Here is a 17,981-nt window from a genome sequence, read left to right on the forward strand (position 1 = left end):
GTATTCTAGTTGGGTATAAGAAAACAGTTTCGAACTCATTAAATGGCATACAATTCCTCCTCAAGAGTAGACTGACTTCATAAGGAAACTGTACTCTCTTTATTGAAAATATGACAAAAATATAGACAAATTCACTTTACTATGCTGATGAAATTGGAACAGCTGTTTTGTACCATTTGTGCAAAACAATTGAACCTGGAAAATTTCGATTTGATCGGGCAAACAAAATAGATTCAACCCTAATATGTGATGGTGAAAAATCATTTCCAGAATTTGGTTTTTGTCTTCTGCAAGATGTCCCACAGGTAAATGTGGTGGCTGTCTTCAACTTTAGACATTAATCCAATAAAGGATCCAGTAAGGCTCTGACAGGAAAGTTGGCTGACATTATATTATTATTTATTGGGATTCAATTCTCAAGAATAAACGTTGAGTCTAATATTAAATGCTTTATATTTCTTAATAACCAATCAAATCACACTAATCATTGATACAAAAAATTAGTCTTCTTTATCACATTTTAAAACAGAGAATGAGCATTTCATGTAATCTTAAAAAAAGAAGAAACATATTGCTTTATATCACATGCATTGATTATAGTTTCAAAATACAATAAATCAAGCTCATTTACACGTTAAGATCTGTCACAACCTAATATATAGTATTTGTACTATAGACACATCAAATACACCAGTAAGTATTCTACACAAAATGCACATCAGGTATACAATGTAAATTATATATCTGTGACCACTATTTTTTAAAACCTGTCTTTTTTTTAACACATGACTCTCACAATATCATCTTCAAAGTTAAATCCCAAGGTATTTAGTGAAGCATCCGATACATTTATTTCTGAAATTCTACAAATAAATTTAATCATCAGTAATTAACAAAAAAATGGGTTTGGAAATTCTGCAGCAAGACCTTCAAGAAAATTCATAACAAAAATAATTATGTGATTAAAATAATTATGTGATTAAAATAAGTCACCTACATATTTTGAATCATGTGAACATTGGATATCAAAATCACAAGGTTTTGCAATTCATTTCCAAGGAAGACTGAGATGGTAATATATAATTCAGATGATTACTTACCTACGACACACAAAATCAAAATTAAGACAATGTACTTTCAAAATTTCTATAGAAAACATGGAAGACAAAATATTTAAACAACTGAGCTGATTACACAACCGATGCTGCATTAAATAAATTGCAGACTATCAGTCTCTAAGATCTATTGTATAAAAATTCAAATATGTACACATCAAAAGAAGATCTACAATATTATACTTGGACATACATCGGAATAAAGTCAAAGACAATATCACATTTTAGAACATCTACTGAAACTTTGTAGAATATCAGATGCATATATTAAAAGGCTCAAGAAGAGTTCTACCACATTTCGGACATAAAAACTCACTCTCCTCATTTCCTGCTACTGCTAATGGTATTTAAAATCTTCATATTTAGAAAAACTAGACAACTGAGACTACCCGCAGTGTGTTTTGAGAGAAAAAAAGCAGCTTCAAGGCAGGAAGGAGCAGGGCATAGTAGTTTTTCTAATGGACTAGAAATATGCATGTGATATTTTTCCCTTTCTTTTTTTCTACTGTGGACAACACACTGATTAAAATGATTGAAACACAGCATCGTGAAGAAGTTATTCAAATTCATGATCGCAATAACAAGACAGCCAAACTTTGTCTGTCTGTTACATTATTTGTTTAACATTCACTTTTAAATTTCGCAACACAATTACTCCACAAATATATAAATATTTAAAAATTTACCATATCTTTGGTGTCTCAAAATGGTGTCCCATTGACTACTGAATCTCAGTTTTGTTTTTATTTAGTTTATATTTTCCTTTTTAAGTGTAACAGGTGTAGATAACTGATGACTGTTGTAACAGATTGGCAGTCAGTTTCACAATTTATCATAATTTATATGGACCACAAACAAATTGTAGGCTATATCTGAAGATCTTTTAATAAATTTGTGTCGAGATTAACACACCTGCCATTTGACTGTATGCTTGCAAAACTGTAAGTTCTCAAAAACCTGGCTGTGTTGTGGGGAAGAGAAGTGACTTCACAGGCAGATGCTATAAGGTTAGTGAAACTTGTCCATTTTCCTAAACTTCCATTAACCACCGTATTTGAAAAATCTGTTTTGGCACTAAAAACAGATCTCATTTCATGAAGTGATTGCACAAATTTCACCACACAGTAGTGGATATTTCAGTGTATATAACATACACACACCTAAGTGTAACACAATCACATGATTGTGATTTAAGAAGGGAGAATAAATTAAACACAATGCTTTGAATATTTAAAAAATTCAAACATAACAGGAAAGAGCTGCCTGCAATGGAAATATATAGATGCATACCTAACATGTCAAATCTTCTGCATAAGAATGACAAAAAGAAATGACAAAATATATTATATGGAAACATAAAGTCCCACGTTACACTACTAAAAAGGAAAGACAATTTACACTGCAGTAGCAGAGCACTCAAATTCATGAACAAAAGTATTTTTACAGGCACCAAAAGAAAAATCAACCATATGTCCTGAAAGCTAAAATGTAGCAAAGAGAAACTACTAGGAACTGGTATGTATATGTAATTTCTGGCACCTGGCATTAGACTTTAGAATTCTTTTTCAGATGTTTTAATATAAGTAGTTGCCCATGGAATGTGCATAAATGCACACACCACTAAAGAAATGAGAATATTATTATTAGAAAATAAGACATGTGGATTAGAGACAAGGATCCTACAATAATTATGAAATAAAGGACATCACAGGAAAAACTTATGTCAACATATAACCTCGAAATGGGAATATATCTGTCACATTTCATTTATGAAAGACAAATAAACAGATAAATAGCCATAAAGAATTTGCAAAAATACTAGTCATTTTAGGGTAACTTGGTAGTTACCTATCTTAGTGATGAGAGTTAAGAGTAATATAAAGATATTTTGTGTATTTTACGAAAGAGATTGCATACACTGTGTTGTAAACTTTTGTGAAAAAGTTATCAATGAGTAAAAAACTGCAAATAATTCTAAATATTTGAACACTTTCATCAAAAATGTGTGTATTAAATGCAAGAATTCACAAAACTGGGCTCTTCTACATGAAAGCGTCAATAAACTTTTCAGTATCGAAAGGTAAAAACTGATGAAACTTATGAACTAAAAATTGCGAAGATACTTACTAATAATGTCAGTACTATTGCTTGACACCAAAAATCTACTGAAATAGTAAAGATGTAAAATCTGTCTACATATCTCAAACTTCCCTGTTTAATGTGTTAACCCAACGCTGACTGTCAACTCTAACAAAATGTGTCTCAAAGGAGTAAAAATGTGCTTTTTAGTCTGAAGTATTCATGTGATATGTCTGCCTGAAAACTTCGAGTCAGCAAACTGAACACTGTGAAAACTTTAACACTGGTCTAGGAGATCTGGTATTTCCCATGCAATCCTCAACAGAAGAGAGAGATTGATTTCTGTCCACACAAATGTCAATATCCGAAACAGTGCAAAAATGTTTTCAAAAATAAGTGATGTAAATATGGATATGGAGGAAAACGAGGAGGAAGTGAAGTAATAGTCAAATGGGGGTACCAGTGATAAAAGAGCAAGACAGCCTTAAGTTGAAATATGAAGAAGACCTGATACATATCTAACTAATATGTAAATCACAAATCAAAAGTTTATATTTGATAGATCAGTTATCAGGAGAGTCATAGACATATATAAACACACTTAACAAGAGCTTACGGACAAGAAATTTTAGCCTCACGAGACAAAATAGTAGAACAGAAACAGCAAGCAATGAAAAAAAACTATGATTATCCTTTAAATGTAGAAAATACAGGTGGAATGTATAGGCCAAGCAACACAAAGAGCAACAGCAATGAGAAAATAATGAGGGAGAAGAAGAATAGGAAGGCTGGGCTACTGGGAGCAACACTAACCAGCACTGCTCAAATGCACCAAAAATATGTCTCCTGTGTAACTTGTAAGCTATTGTATCAACAGTGTTTTGTTGGCAATCTGCTGCTACAAAACAGCACCTCATTAAATGGAAATTTCACAGTTTAACTGCTTAAACACTGCATGATGGAAAATTATGAGGAGGGCAAGTTAACAGAGTTAAATAATTAAAATTTCTTTTTGCAGGATAAACGTGAACACAGCAAGAAGAACTAGCAAAAGAACCAAAGCAGTCAAATTTATGATAGTGGTTCAAGCTTTGAGTTGTACACCAAGACCTGTGCATCATGTAAAAACAAGCTACAAGCAGAAGCTGGATTGGACATAAGATGCTTCCCAATGTTAAATTCATACAGGTGGCAGCAATAAAGGTTACAATGTGAACACTTATTGTACCACTAAGAAAAAGGCAAAGGGAAGTTGATGAAACAGAACTGAGAAACATCAAAGAAATGTGAAGCATTACAAAAAATGAAGTTGGGATGAAAAAGAAAGGTAAATAATGCTGAGACATCCATTAGACCTCTCGTGGAGATATACATCTAAAATGATGTTTAAACATTGAGGAGGGAAAACACATTATGAAAAGGACCAATGAATCCACAGAGGGGGACAACTTGCACAAAGAAGTAATATATTAACTGAACAAGGATTAATGGCAGCAATTTTCATGTTAGTAGCAATTAATATGGCTGGATAGTTGAATTTCAACGAAAACAGACATCAATGTGATTTATGCTGGGAATTGTCAGTACAAAACATTCATATGTATTTAGAGTTATACAATGAAGATGTTGTTTCTGCACATTGGATACACATTTATTAAGACCTATTCTTAGTTACAGAAGTTGTTTCTAATTAAAATGTTATTTTTTAGGCTTACCCAAAGCAGTGAACTCATATAATGTGTTATCATTTGTAATGTTTTACAAATTACACTGTTTTTTATAGTTTAACACACAATGAGTTTGCTATTTTCGTGAGTATGTCAGCTTACTCTAAAATGACTCTTTAAACCCAAACTAGTTGTGTAACTAAGAAGAGATCTTACTAAATATGCAGCATAAGAGGAAAAATGTTGAAGTAATTCAATAAATTCACGACTGTGGTCCCACTAATAAAAAACAGAATTTAATAAAAAAGAATGAAATGCAAAAATAAAGTTTTGAGTACACTGGTGAACACAGGGAAGACACACAAACCTACAAAAAGTATCAAAATAAATGGTTAAAGAAAATATGCAGAAAGATTAAAGGCAAATGAACTACAGTTTCAATCCATACAGGCAACCTCCTCACTGTTTGCATTTACTTAAATCCTGAATATATGAGAATGACTATCACAATTTTTGCATATGATAAATCACAGCATGATAATAACAAACAGCATATTATTACAGTATAGTGTATCAAAATAAGTTCTCTGCATAAGTCATGTCATTGCTCCTTCACAATAATTCAGTGAACCAGGTTGTGATCACACCAAATTTATCTCAATGCACAAGGAAAGATTTGTACAATTCCTTTCTCTGATTGTTGGTAGACTGCTGGTCTATTGTTGCTGTCAGCATAAAGCACTAACACAACGTCATGTGTATGTAAATGAAGAATTCTGTTTGTTTTGGTGATAACACACATTACTTCCATGCCTCCCAGCAATGCAGCTGATGCTTGGGTTTTTCCTTACAGCTGCTGCTCCTCTTATTCCAAAAATAATTAAACTTGACCAGATGTCTCCTCAAGGAAGAGCTGAACAATTGGTTTTCAGATCATCTCAGCTGCAGGCACAATAAGAAACAACAAAGTTACCACTTGACTACATTTCAAAGTGCAATTTTAAACTAGCAGCCAAATGCTAATCTATAAACTACATTATTAGAACAGAAAATGTTGACTATTACACGGTTCCATTTCATTAAAATATATTTTTGTATTTGACCTGACAAAATCAGAGTTTTAATATCTTCTCTAACATCCAAAGACTACTCCTTAGAGAGTACATCCAAATAATCAGCCTTACAGAGTTAACACTGTAACATTCACAGCACTTGAGATGTACTTCATGGCAAACCAAACTGGAAACATGGCCATCTGGCAGCACTGTCATGTTTATGCCTGATAAGCAGGGAGGGAAGGTAGCAAAAGCGTACAATCTAGTACTCTTACAAACGGAGCACTGTGACAGTCTACATGTCTTTAAGCAACACTGTATGAAGTGCCCATTTAGAACAAGAACAGAAACAGAACGTACAATATTTCTCACATTAGCCACTCATGATGCTTCACTGACAGTATCCATAAAACTACCCTCACTGATGATGTTTCTATTTTCCGCAGTGGTGATTGTAATTCACTGTCTGCTACTTCAGCTGTGGATGACAATATCGACTCTTTGCTTGAATCTATGCCTATTGATTTTATTATGTTTTAAGTTTCTCGTCTGCCATACATTTCTCCTACAGCAGTCATCAACACGTTTTTGGTGTGATCCATGGCCTTTTAAGTCTTCTGTCACATCAGTCAAAGTTAACTTCATAGCTGCAAAAGCAAACTGACCATATGAGCTAGCAGTTAGCATTTTTGGCTAACACCAGGGATCAGGATAAATTCCCATTGATCACTTCGATGTATATATATTTTAGGAAGGGTGAGGGGAGGGAGGGGAAGTTCTGGATGCAGGCCCACCAAGGCTTGTGAGGCCAACTGAAAAGCTACTTGAACATGAAAACAGCAAAACTGGTGTGCAAATCACCGAAGCAGACTTACACCAGGCTTGCAACAGGCAAGATGACTCACGGTCTTCATTCAGTAACTGCAAAAGCATCAGCCATTATGTTTTCAGGTTAGCGTATGAGATGCCTGATGTACTATGAATCTTATTCTTTGCAAGATTTCAGACCAGTTCTATAGAACTTAGGCCTAGATGATATGGTGGCTGTAGGTAGGGAACCATTTTGTTGCAGAATATTGTCAGGGGAATAAAGAGGAGATTGTGTGTGCTCCTTAATTAATGCTAAAAGTTCAGCTTTCCCAGTCTCCAAATATTTTAATTGTTTTCTGTCCATTTCTATATGTCAGTTAGATTTCCTGTTACAGTCAACAGAAATTTAAATGACCACGAAACAAAACTCTGCATTCACAGCAATGAAATGTTACCTGGCATTATTGTTTGGCATTACTCGTCGAACACTGCTCAACATTTATTCACAGTGCAGTGTGTACGAAAAACAAATAATAATTCATTTATTCAGGTACCTTCTAAAATCAAATCCCATAGATGGAACAGTTTCTTCTTGAATTTGTTTGCTAGCCTGGGAATATAGTTTTGTGTGACAAAGGCCGTGATATTTTTGCTGAGACAATGTTCTCTGCATTGTTCATAAGATAGCAAAAATTGCTGTCTAATGATACATTATCTGTATCATTAATGGAATGTTTATTGTGTGCATTTAACTTCTACTTTGGAGCAGATACCTGAAACTTCCTCCACTTGGCTTCATACCCTTCCTTCCATAATTTTCACATGATTGACTCAACTTCTGCTTGTAAACATTTGTTTGCACCTACCATTGCCTCCTCTGTCCAACACTATTCCATTTTTTTTGTTCTCATTGTCAGTAACACTAATTATGCTAACAGCAAGTTGTCATGGCTTCATGCAAAGGTATTTCCTATGATCATTTTTTGTGATCACTTTTCATGCTGATATAGCAAGTTAAGAACACACAATGATGATGATGGTGTGTTTATAGGGACTAAACTACTTGGTCATCAGTCCCTCCATTTCATGAGAGAAATATGTAAAAAGGTAAAAAGCAAAAAAAGTGGGTACTTGGATGCTGCAACTATACAAGTAAGTCAAAAAGTTAGAAAAAGGGTGTGACAGTAGTTGTAACATGATAGGTAAAAGAAAATAGAGATAACCCAGGCAGCATTTTGCACAAGAGGGGTCTCAAGGCACAATGAGGTGAGGGGGGAAGAAAGTAACATGCAGTCTCATGGAGGGTACTGGCTGCTGGGGGACGATCTGCCCCCCCCCCCCCCCCCCCCGCCCCCAAACCACCCCCAACATTGAAAGTAGAGGAGTATTATAGTTTAATGTAAAGTCCACTCTCCCACAGGAAATGCAAACTTTGGTAGTGGTGGACTCATCATCTGCAGGCATCGAAGGTAGTGATGTTGACAAGCTGTGAGCACGCCCAGATCGGCCAGAAGGGCCCACTCAACAAGAACATGCGCTTTTGTCAGTAGACTACTGCAGTTGCAGTGAAGAGAACCCTTCTGACGCAGAAGGAACTCATGAGTGAGTCTCATGCGGCTGCTGCGTTGTCGGCACAACATAATGGCATCTTTCTGAGAGGCCTGGAAGGATGTATGCCACACCTTAGTAGAACTTTTAATCACTCTCAATTTGTTTTGGGTCACAGTAGCCTGCCATTCCAGTCCCCAGAACCTCAATAAGTTCTAATCGTATGTCACCACCTGGAATTCTAACGTCAAATTTATCTCCTGCCATTGCATCTTTAGCTAGATGCCTACGTGGCTCGGTGCCCACATGAACTTCACTGCTCTAAAATGGCTCTGAGCACTATGGGACTTAACATCTTAGGTCATCAGTCCCCTAGACCGTAGAACTACTTAAACCCAATGAACCTAAGGACATCACACACATCCATGCTCGAAGCAGGATTCGAACCTGCGACTGTAGCAGTCGCGCAGTTCCAGACTGAAGTGCCTAGAACTGCTTGGCCGCTCCGGCCGGCGAACTTCACTGTCTTTTCAGAGTCTTACGTGTCAACTAATAGGTCCTGGATGCTGGCAACCAAAAGATTTTTGGGGTAGCACAGGCATATGTCTTTTAAGCAACTCATAGAATCGTTACAGATCTGAAAAAGTTTGCCATCGCCAGGGATTTGACATACCGCAAAGCCAGAGATATGGCAACCAACTCTAGTGTATATACTGCAGGCATTCAGCAGAGAACACTTCTCATGTCCCCTTCCATGTACTAAAGTGTAACCAATGCAATGACTTTCAATCTGTCTGTGTAAATGCGTGCCAAATTAGAATAATCATAGAGCATCACAGAGCATTGAAACAGGTGACAGAGAAGGGTAGGAAGAACTATGTGGTCTGTGTCCCACTAGGAGTGACTTAAGGAAACAAGAGCATTCAGCTTCTTCATGCAAGTTGCCTCGAGCTGGCAGACATAAGGCAGCCAAGTTAGCATGTTGTCAAATAAAATACCCAAGAATTGAAAAGTTTCAAGGACTTCACGTAACTGGTCATCAAGATGAATTTCTGGGTGTGGGTGCACTGTCAGGAGTCAACAAAAATGCGTAACTCATGATTTTGCAGGAGAAAATTGGTAGCCGTGATTCAGGGCCTGGTCATGGACTCTCCAGTCAGCCCCCTGAAGATGGCGTTTAGCAGTGCGCAGTGATGCAGAGGCATAGTAGAGGCAAAGATCATCCACATACAGTGACAGAGACTACTATGAGGCCCATTGCATTTATGATACCACAGCGAACAGTGTTACACTCATAATCGATCCCTGAGGGACTCCAGTTTCCTGCACATATTGGTCGCTCCAAGTCAAACCTATCTGAACCCAAAAAGTTGGAGAGATAGAAAATTCTGGATAAAAATGGGTAAATTGCCCCAGAAACCCCATTCATGCAGTTTAGACAGGATGTGACATTGCCAGGTGGTATCGTATGCTTTCTGTAGGTCAAAGCACGCAGTAATCAGATGTCAATGACACGTGAAAGCATTGTGTGCTGCAGATTCCACCAGTGGTTCACCATTCCTTCGAATAAGTTACACAGCCAATTCATGAGAGAGACTGGCCGGAAGCTAGTTAAAATATGCAGGTCCTTTCTCAGTTTCAGGAAAGGAATATTAATACCTTCCTTCCATTGAGAGGGAGATTCTCCAAATATGACGAGGGGTAAGATACTCGGACTCTAAACTTTGAGATCAGTAGGTGATTATGCTCCATGGGTCACACTGATATGTGCTGCAGCTGCATTGTTGGATAGGCAGATGTCCAATTCTGAAAGGAGGGATCCCAGTACTCGGCCTCTGCCTCTGCCTTGTCTATAACAACACTTAAGTAGAATAACTTTTCACTCATATAACTGCACATTTTCCTTCTTTTGCCTAATTGTAATTAGCAATTTTTCATGTGCTTTAGTGGCAAAAGGAACTTAGAGTGGTATTGAATTAATGGATGGGTCTCATGCAGGTTAAAGGTTCTAGGAATTCATGTTGAGGTTTCTTACTTTACACTAATTGTATACAGAGGAACTTTCAGAACTGATTAGTATTTTACAAACCACATTTGATGATTATCTCTGTCATAAATATTGCACTATTTTATAGGTTTAATTATTTACTACTCCATTCTGTATCAATTTAAGTGAGAAATTGCTTGTGGTTAATGATTCACCCAAGTAAAGTAGAGGAAAAATTACTGTGTTTGTCCATTAGTATCTATGTAACCCCTGAATTAACGACATGGACTGATCAATTTGAAGATGAGATAATTCAATACTTTTTACAGTGAGTAGGTATATTATTTCCTTTTCTTCCATATGATGTCTGTTTGGAGTTTTGCGGAATACTAACTTGTTATGTTTCCACTTATTGTTTTTTTGTCTCTTTATTTGTCTTGACATTTTCATAGAGGATGAAATGCTACATTGTTATTATTGTGTAACAGGGACTTTGTGTAAAGCATATATTTGACATATTATTCTAGTTCTGAATTTTCACACATAAAAATAAAATCCTGGTAACAGTCTTTTTGACAAACCTCGATACTACAGCTACGTTTAAGTCCCTCCCACATACACTAAATGCAAGCAATTGTAATAGAGCCCTCCCAGAGTTTTAAGATCCCATCTGGGCAACCTGCCTTCCCGATGAAGTGTGTTACACCCTCTGTAACCAATATAAGGCATCACTTCTTATTGAAGAGGGAAGGATGTGCAGGGTGGCCCACCAACTTAGGGATTTTTAGGAATTTATACATAATTTTAATTCAAACTTCATTTTTTGTAGAGCTTTTCAAGTACTTCGCCATGTTACTGCACGCAACATAATGCCACTGTTCCTGTGACTCTTCTGAATAAGCTGGCATATGCACAGTACACACACCACTGCTTTAACCAACACGGAACATGAGAGGTGCATAAAGTGTGTGGTTGCTGGGAGGTCTTGGGATGCGGATAACAGCTGCATCTCTGTCCTACTTCCCAACTTCTATTCAGAACAAACACTCTCTCATGCTACAGACTTCAGCAGGAAAAATGGCTCCCGCTGTCTCTCCTTAGCTGGGTGCACCAGAACTTGCCACCAGCCACGCAAACATTAACCACCACCTCTTCCATTCCCTATCACTATTCTTTTTGATCAAACTCCAGGACTGGCAGTCAACCTCTACCTCTGTCTCTGCCTCCAGTGCATGTCCCTCCTGTATTCCATTACTGACAATATATCCCAAGTTTTCATTAATTAACTCCTTTTATTTTGCCATCTCCCTTCTGACACTCAACAATCGCAATCCACATCCTGTACAGCTGATATGGCAAGTAAATGGAGAACTTTTTATTCAAGAATAACAGCTGATAATATAGAAAGATACTGGCTGTCTCTAGGGGAGGCATCCTTAAATAAAACATAAATCTGTATTCCACAAGTAAGTTGGTTTGAACACCAGACTGCATAATGCATGGTCCTATTGGACGTGGTGTGACCTTCCACAGACATTTGAAGCTGACTTAGTATCAATTATAAGGACACCTACAGCTTAATATGGACTCTGAACCATTACACAACTTGTTTCATACATCAGATCATCATAAGAGGTGAGAAAAAAAAGCAATGACAAAAAATCCCTGGATCAACTGAGGACTGGACCTCAAATCTCTGAATTAGCAATCTAGCACTTCTGCAGTTAACCACAAAACCTCATTATTTGAGCAGATTAATGCAAAAGTCAGTTGTTAAGATGTGATATAGATTAATATGCCACTTCATTTCCACAAAATATGACATTTTTCTTAATATGATGCAATTAGTATTTTTAACATTTAAACATTTTCAACATAATTTACTACAAGAATAAAAAATATCCTTTTACATTTATTACAAATTACTAATGCAAGTATAGCACTAGATAAAATCAAGTTTCCAGGTTACTTTTACTAATGTAAAAAAAAAAAAAAAAAAAAAAAAAAAAAAAAAAAAAAAAAAAAAAAAAAGGAATAATATGACCAATTCTTTCATATAATTTGTGAGTATGTGAATCATTATGCTAAGAAACTGTAAAGTACACTTTGATAGACACATACCTTTTGCAACAATGGCTATACTCAAATTCAGCTGAGAGTATCACGCTGACTACATGGGCTATCAAGGGCAGATGCAGGATACGACTCCTCACTTATGGTAGACAATGCCTTGCGATCCTTTGGAGGTAGTTTCTTGTGACCAAGGGAAGCCACTACCGTGTGTGGTTGTTCACCATTCCCTAATGATGTAAAGTCTGATACAAATGGTAGCAGATGTGGGCTCAGAGGCGATGTCATTCTCTGATACTGATGAAATCCAGGCTCTGATGTACCGTCCTGCAATTTTTCACACATACCATTAAAAAAAATTTATTGGAACAAGTAGATACTTAATCACTATAATGGATGATGATGATGATGATGATGATGATGATGATGGACTGTCCAGCTTATTATAACATGGGATTTAAAGTACGGCATATGATCAGTTGTGAAATTATGTGATGCCATACCACTCAATTCTTTTCCATCACACATACACAAATTCTGAACAACTACGCTATAAGAATCTACCTATATTATTTTACCCACGGATGAGGACATTTTTCCTCAGAACGGACACATCAGTTGGTGATACCCCACATCCCCCCAAAAATTCATTTTATCACATAAGCAACACATTGGGCACCCCCATCCCTCCCCTCCCTCATACATTAGTTGCCTTTCCTTGGGCTATTGGTAAGACATTTAAAAAATCTAAATCTAGTGAGCCTGGAAACACATTGTTTTCACCACTAATTATGATACACACTGTGTGCAAATTCTGCATTAGGGGCACCTATGGTGCCCCTCTCTGCTTGACACCCTAGTCAGCCCCTTGTCTCACTTGGGTCTGTTTTTACCTGATATTGTCCACTATTAACATCTAATAACAAAATTTTATATATAATAATTGTTGCACATAGAAAATGTTCCTATGAGGAGATCACCAGTTAAGTTCAGGCAAGTCAAGCCATAAGGCAGAACTCATTTTATGAAATATGCGAAGAATGCAAGAATTAGATTCAAAACACCTGAGTACATGAAGATTACAGTGAGAACACAATTTAAAATGTTAAGACTAGATTTGTGATTTTAATGTAGTTAAGTCAATAGTGTGTTGCTTGAGAAAATCAGTACTTGATTAAATGTTAGTTGGCAGGAAATGTGCAAGATGATGGACAAAATCAGAAAATAAGTTACAGTTTATGAGTTTATAAGGGAAATATAGAAAATTCTAAATGGCAGATTCTGTGAAGACCAGTGGACTTAGTACCAAAATGCAAAGACTGACTGTTAGCTCTGCCTGACACTTTCATACTATAGCAGTTGAGATTCATATTTACTACATACGAAGGGAACAAGCGTAGATGGATAGAATAAGGTACATTCATGTTTCACATCAATTAATAACAGTTAGGAAGCAATATTATAATGAATACTTAATAGCCTTCTGTTACCTATGTAATTCGTTTATCAATGTTATGTGGTGCTATCATAATATCAGTGACTGCATACAGTGTAGTACAGTTCCTGCTACAAAGGGAGAACATATATAAAGCTACATAAATGTAAATAAATTAATAAATAAAATTATTTTTTGTGTAGTCTTAACAGCCACTCATGTGAACTGATAATTTAGTAATTGCCAAATTAAGGTATCTTGTCATTGGTAATTAAAGATGATGTATTCTCTTGAGCAGCTCTTCCTTCTATATCATACATTCAATATCTGTTAAGCAGTAACAAGCAGTGGTGATCTTTTAAATAGTGTTAACATATAATGAGATTATTCAGTTTCATAGAGAAAGTGACACACACATGCCCTAAAAATTAAAACAGACAGTCACAAACTTCCTTTCCTGTCAGAAAGTAACATTTATCTTTGCTGGGTTCAATAAGCAATTAACACCGCTGTACAGTTCACACTAATAGCACATTTAATTTGCCTGAGCTTTCTCACCGCTGTGTTATAACGGCTTGCAAGGGCAACCTCTGAGTTATGAGTATCTCCTTCCACAGGTTGAAACACACACAATAAAGTCCATGTAGGAACCAGGAACTTTACAAGCATTAAAAGTGATGCAACCATTGAATAGAATATCTGTCTGTGAGCAAACAATGCACTGCAGCCTTCAGCTTCGGTACCAACTGAAACAGAAAGAAGAACAAGAAAAGTGCTTGTAATAGCATTCTTAATAAATTTTGTTGTATTAATAATAAAATATATTTTTAACATATTTTAACATGTCTTTCAATTTATTTAGCAAATAATTCCAGTAAAATTAATCAATCTTACCTTTAATGTCTTACAGATTTCAGACCATTGTAATATAACCTAGCGTGTGACATTGACTTTATCTTTATGACTACATCTGTGACCTGATACTTACCAAATCGCATAACAGCATCATGGGTAACAGTAAGCAGAGCAGAAAATTCATACACAACAATTATACTCCATAAATCTCGCTTTTGTGTGCCCTTGAATGAGGCAAGAGAAGATATTCCATCAGCACGTCTGGTAACATACAGTGCTACACCAACAAATAGTTGCACCATTAGTAAGTCCGCAGATGACAACATTACATAGTAAGGTCCTGCAAAAAACAAATAACCGTTTAGTTAGAATCATGGAGAATGGGATATTGAATTTATGTTATAACTGTATATACTAAATTATAAGTAATACAGTTCATTTACAAGCATATATTTAAATATGAAAGAGGTGAGACTATCACTAAATTGGCACAAAAACTTCAATGAACCTCTTCAGTTGCTTCAGCTATAGTAGAACATAATGAGGTAACACTGTGACATGTAATCTGTTGTATTACCTACAAAACAGGCAATAACAATCAAAGTCACTCTTTATATTGCATGCTACAGGTTTGGTTGCCATAATTTTCTTCATACATTGCCATCAGTAAAGCTATTGCTCTCTAAAGTATCAGGATTGCAGGCTATAGATTGACCACAGAAATTTCTCCCATGTGAGAGTGAATTCCAGTAATGTTGTTTCATTTATTGCTGGAATGGACCATTTGTCACTGCCCTCTAATAATTAAAGATTAATTTATGAATATACATAGCTGAAACACAGCAAAGGATATAAAATCTTGTTTTTTTCTGGTAACTGTTAGGTGGTATAAATTTGGGGACTGCGAACCACTGTTAGTAATATAATAGGGAATGCCTCTCATCCTGAGTAGTCTCAAGTTACAATAATAACTTATTTTAAGAGCACAAAAATTCTATTCTTTTATTCTTTTAATGCCTTTTATGTGGTACTGTCCTGAGTGCAAACACAACTCCAAAGTCACAAAATCACAGACAGTATTTTCTTTTTCTTCTGAAAGATGGTTGTAGATTTTCAGCACCCACTACCACCAACACTCTTGCAAAAATGTTGAAAGATGAGTGTATATAAAAGAATTTAAAACTTTAAAATAGATATAACAAAAATTTACTCTCAAATACATGTATACACCCGCCCTCTTGCATACGAATCTGCTATAAGTGTGTCCCCCCCCCCCCCCCCCCCCCAATGCACTTATCAAATACAAATACAGTAGAAGCTCGATATAACATGGTTGTCGGGGGACATACTTAACTCCCAAATTCTAGCATACCTGCGGGATATTGAGAGTGAGCCATGTAATGACAAACTACACATGGAAAGTTAGGGAGAACATATAAAGCAAAAGTTGTACACACCGTACTATACTGTATTTAAATTTAAAGAACATTAGAAGTAAAACATCTCAGAAAGTTACCAGTGTGTAACAATTAGACAAACTTCACTCAAACTTTGTGCCAACAGTAACATGAGTTCTAACACGATCTGTAAAGTATACTATCAAATACAGTATGGTAATTTATAACACAGCCTGCAAGATACAGCAAGTAATTATTCTACTGCTATAAATAAGTCAGTCAGCTTTCTTTGTGCATCATTTCACATGGTTTTTGTAGCACATATTGTTTTTTGTTTATCAGGTGCAATGGCTCAATTTAGTTTGGTCCAATTTGTCGCTCCGTCCACATAATCTGACATGTACTGGGATCATCATCTATACTTCCTTCTTCAGTTTCGTCATCCTCATCCTCAAGTGTTTCACTACTCTCACTTAGACCAGAATCAATAATGTCCTTGACACCTATGATCTCCACATTCGGTTCTTCGTTGTTGACGACTACCCAACGGTTAGTCTTCAAGATCAATATTGCACTGTATAACATCAAATGTAGACTGGATGTCACAGCAGTTGAGATCTACATCACTATAGCATTCATATGTTGCATGTCCTTCAATGAGAAACTTGTTCCAGTAATTCCTAATAGTGGTTGGACCAATGCTTTGCTGCGATGCCAGGCCTACTGAATACAGAACTCTCTTTAGATTACAAGTTTCAAGAAGATCTCCACTTCCTCATCTGAATTTACTATCAATGAGAACAATTCACAGCAATAATGAACCTTAAATGCTAACATGATGCCCTGATCCAGTGGCTGAATTAATGCCATCATGTTGTTTTAGTAAAAACTAAGTTTTTTTTCTCTCTTTTTATCTTCCAATTGCAGCACATCAGAAGGTGGATAGATGGACAGTGATCAGGTGCTTACTCATTGATGGAACAAACTCTTCTTGAAAACAACTGGTGAAAATGTCACGTCATCCAAGCATTCTTTGAATGCCTGTAAGTGAATTGTAAAGACGACATATTTACATGCCTGAAACATTTCGGGCTTTTACATTTACCTATACAAAAATTTTTCAGCTTATGTCAGCCCAGTTTATTTGTGGTGGAAAAGAAGAGGGTTATTCTGTCTTTATTCATCTTCAGACCCATTTTGTTTCCGGATTTTTTCTATATCGAGCGGTGTGGTTGGAAGCAACTGGTAATAAAGCACCACTTCATCACAATTATAACCTTAATTATGATTAAATTTTCATCTACTATTACTATGTCCATAATTTCAGGAAACTGTGAAACAGATTCACCGTCACAAGACCAGTCAAACAGATTCACTGCCACAAGACCATGCATCTCCTTCAATGGTCATTTGGGTGAATTCCATGGTGATGTTTCCATCTGGGAAACCATCCATTGGAAGCTATAAAACCTTTATTTCCATGTAAATCAAAGTTAAGTTCATCAGCTTGGAATTTAATCATTGGCCTCAAAAGTCGCACACCTTCACTTCTCTTTGTTAAATACCACCTAACTAAAGACATTTGTCAAGTTCACTGTCTTCTCCTAGTTTAGTCCTTTTTCTGTCAATTCCCACATCACTTTCAACTGTGTTTACAAAACTTCTAAGTTTACTCTCTTGTTTTGCCCATCCTCTGGTAGTTACTTTTGATACACCCCACTTGCATGATAAACTTACTTTTGTTTCACAGCTCTCCACAAGATCAATAATTTTTAGCTTATCATTCACAGAAAACGCTTTCCATTCCTGCGATGCAACAAGCACACAGAAATCTAGCCACTGAATACATAACATATGATCCACAACCTGCCATTTCAATTATTGCCAAGCACTGCTTCATAGTCACTTTGCTGGCCACATCACAATGTTAACTATGAGATGTGTATTCAAAGCTTCTTTAAAG

The 17,981-nt window shown here is 36.2% G+C and overlaps 1 protein-coding gene across 1 annotated transcript in view; it reads right to left on the bottom strand.

Moving 5' to 3' along the window:
* Positions 1 to 482: 482 nt before the first annotated feature.
* LOC124621980 overlaps positions 483 to 17,981 on the bottom strand; it is a 70,375-nt gene continuing 52,876 nt past the window's right edge. The window contains exons 3-6 of the mRNA XM_047147517.1: positions 14,755 to 14,961; positions 14,325 to 14,512; positions 12,383 to 12,658; positions 483 to 5,803 (exon numbers count right to left, since the gene is read on the bottom strand). Coding sequence (XP_047003473.1) covers positions 12,410 to 12,658; positions 14,325 to 14,512; positions 14,755 to 14,961 — 644 coding nt within the window. The 3' untranslated portion in view covers positions 483 to 5,803; positions 12,383 to 12,409. The remainder of the gene's footprint in view (positions 5,804 to 12,382; positions 12,659 to 14,324; positions 14,513 to 14,754; positions 14,962 to 17,981) is intronic.

The sequence above is a fragment of the Schistocerca americana genome, chromosome 7, assembly GCF_021461395.2.
Source record: "Schistocerca americana isolate TAMUIC-IGC-003095 chromosome 7, iqSchAmer2.1, whole genome shotgun sequence".
Classification (NCBI taxonomy): domain Eukaryota; kingdom Metazoa; phylum Arthropoda; class Insecta; order Orthoptera; family Acrididae; genus Schistocerca; species Schistocerca americana.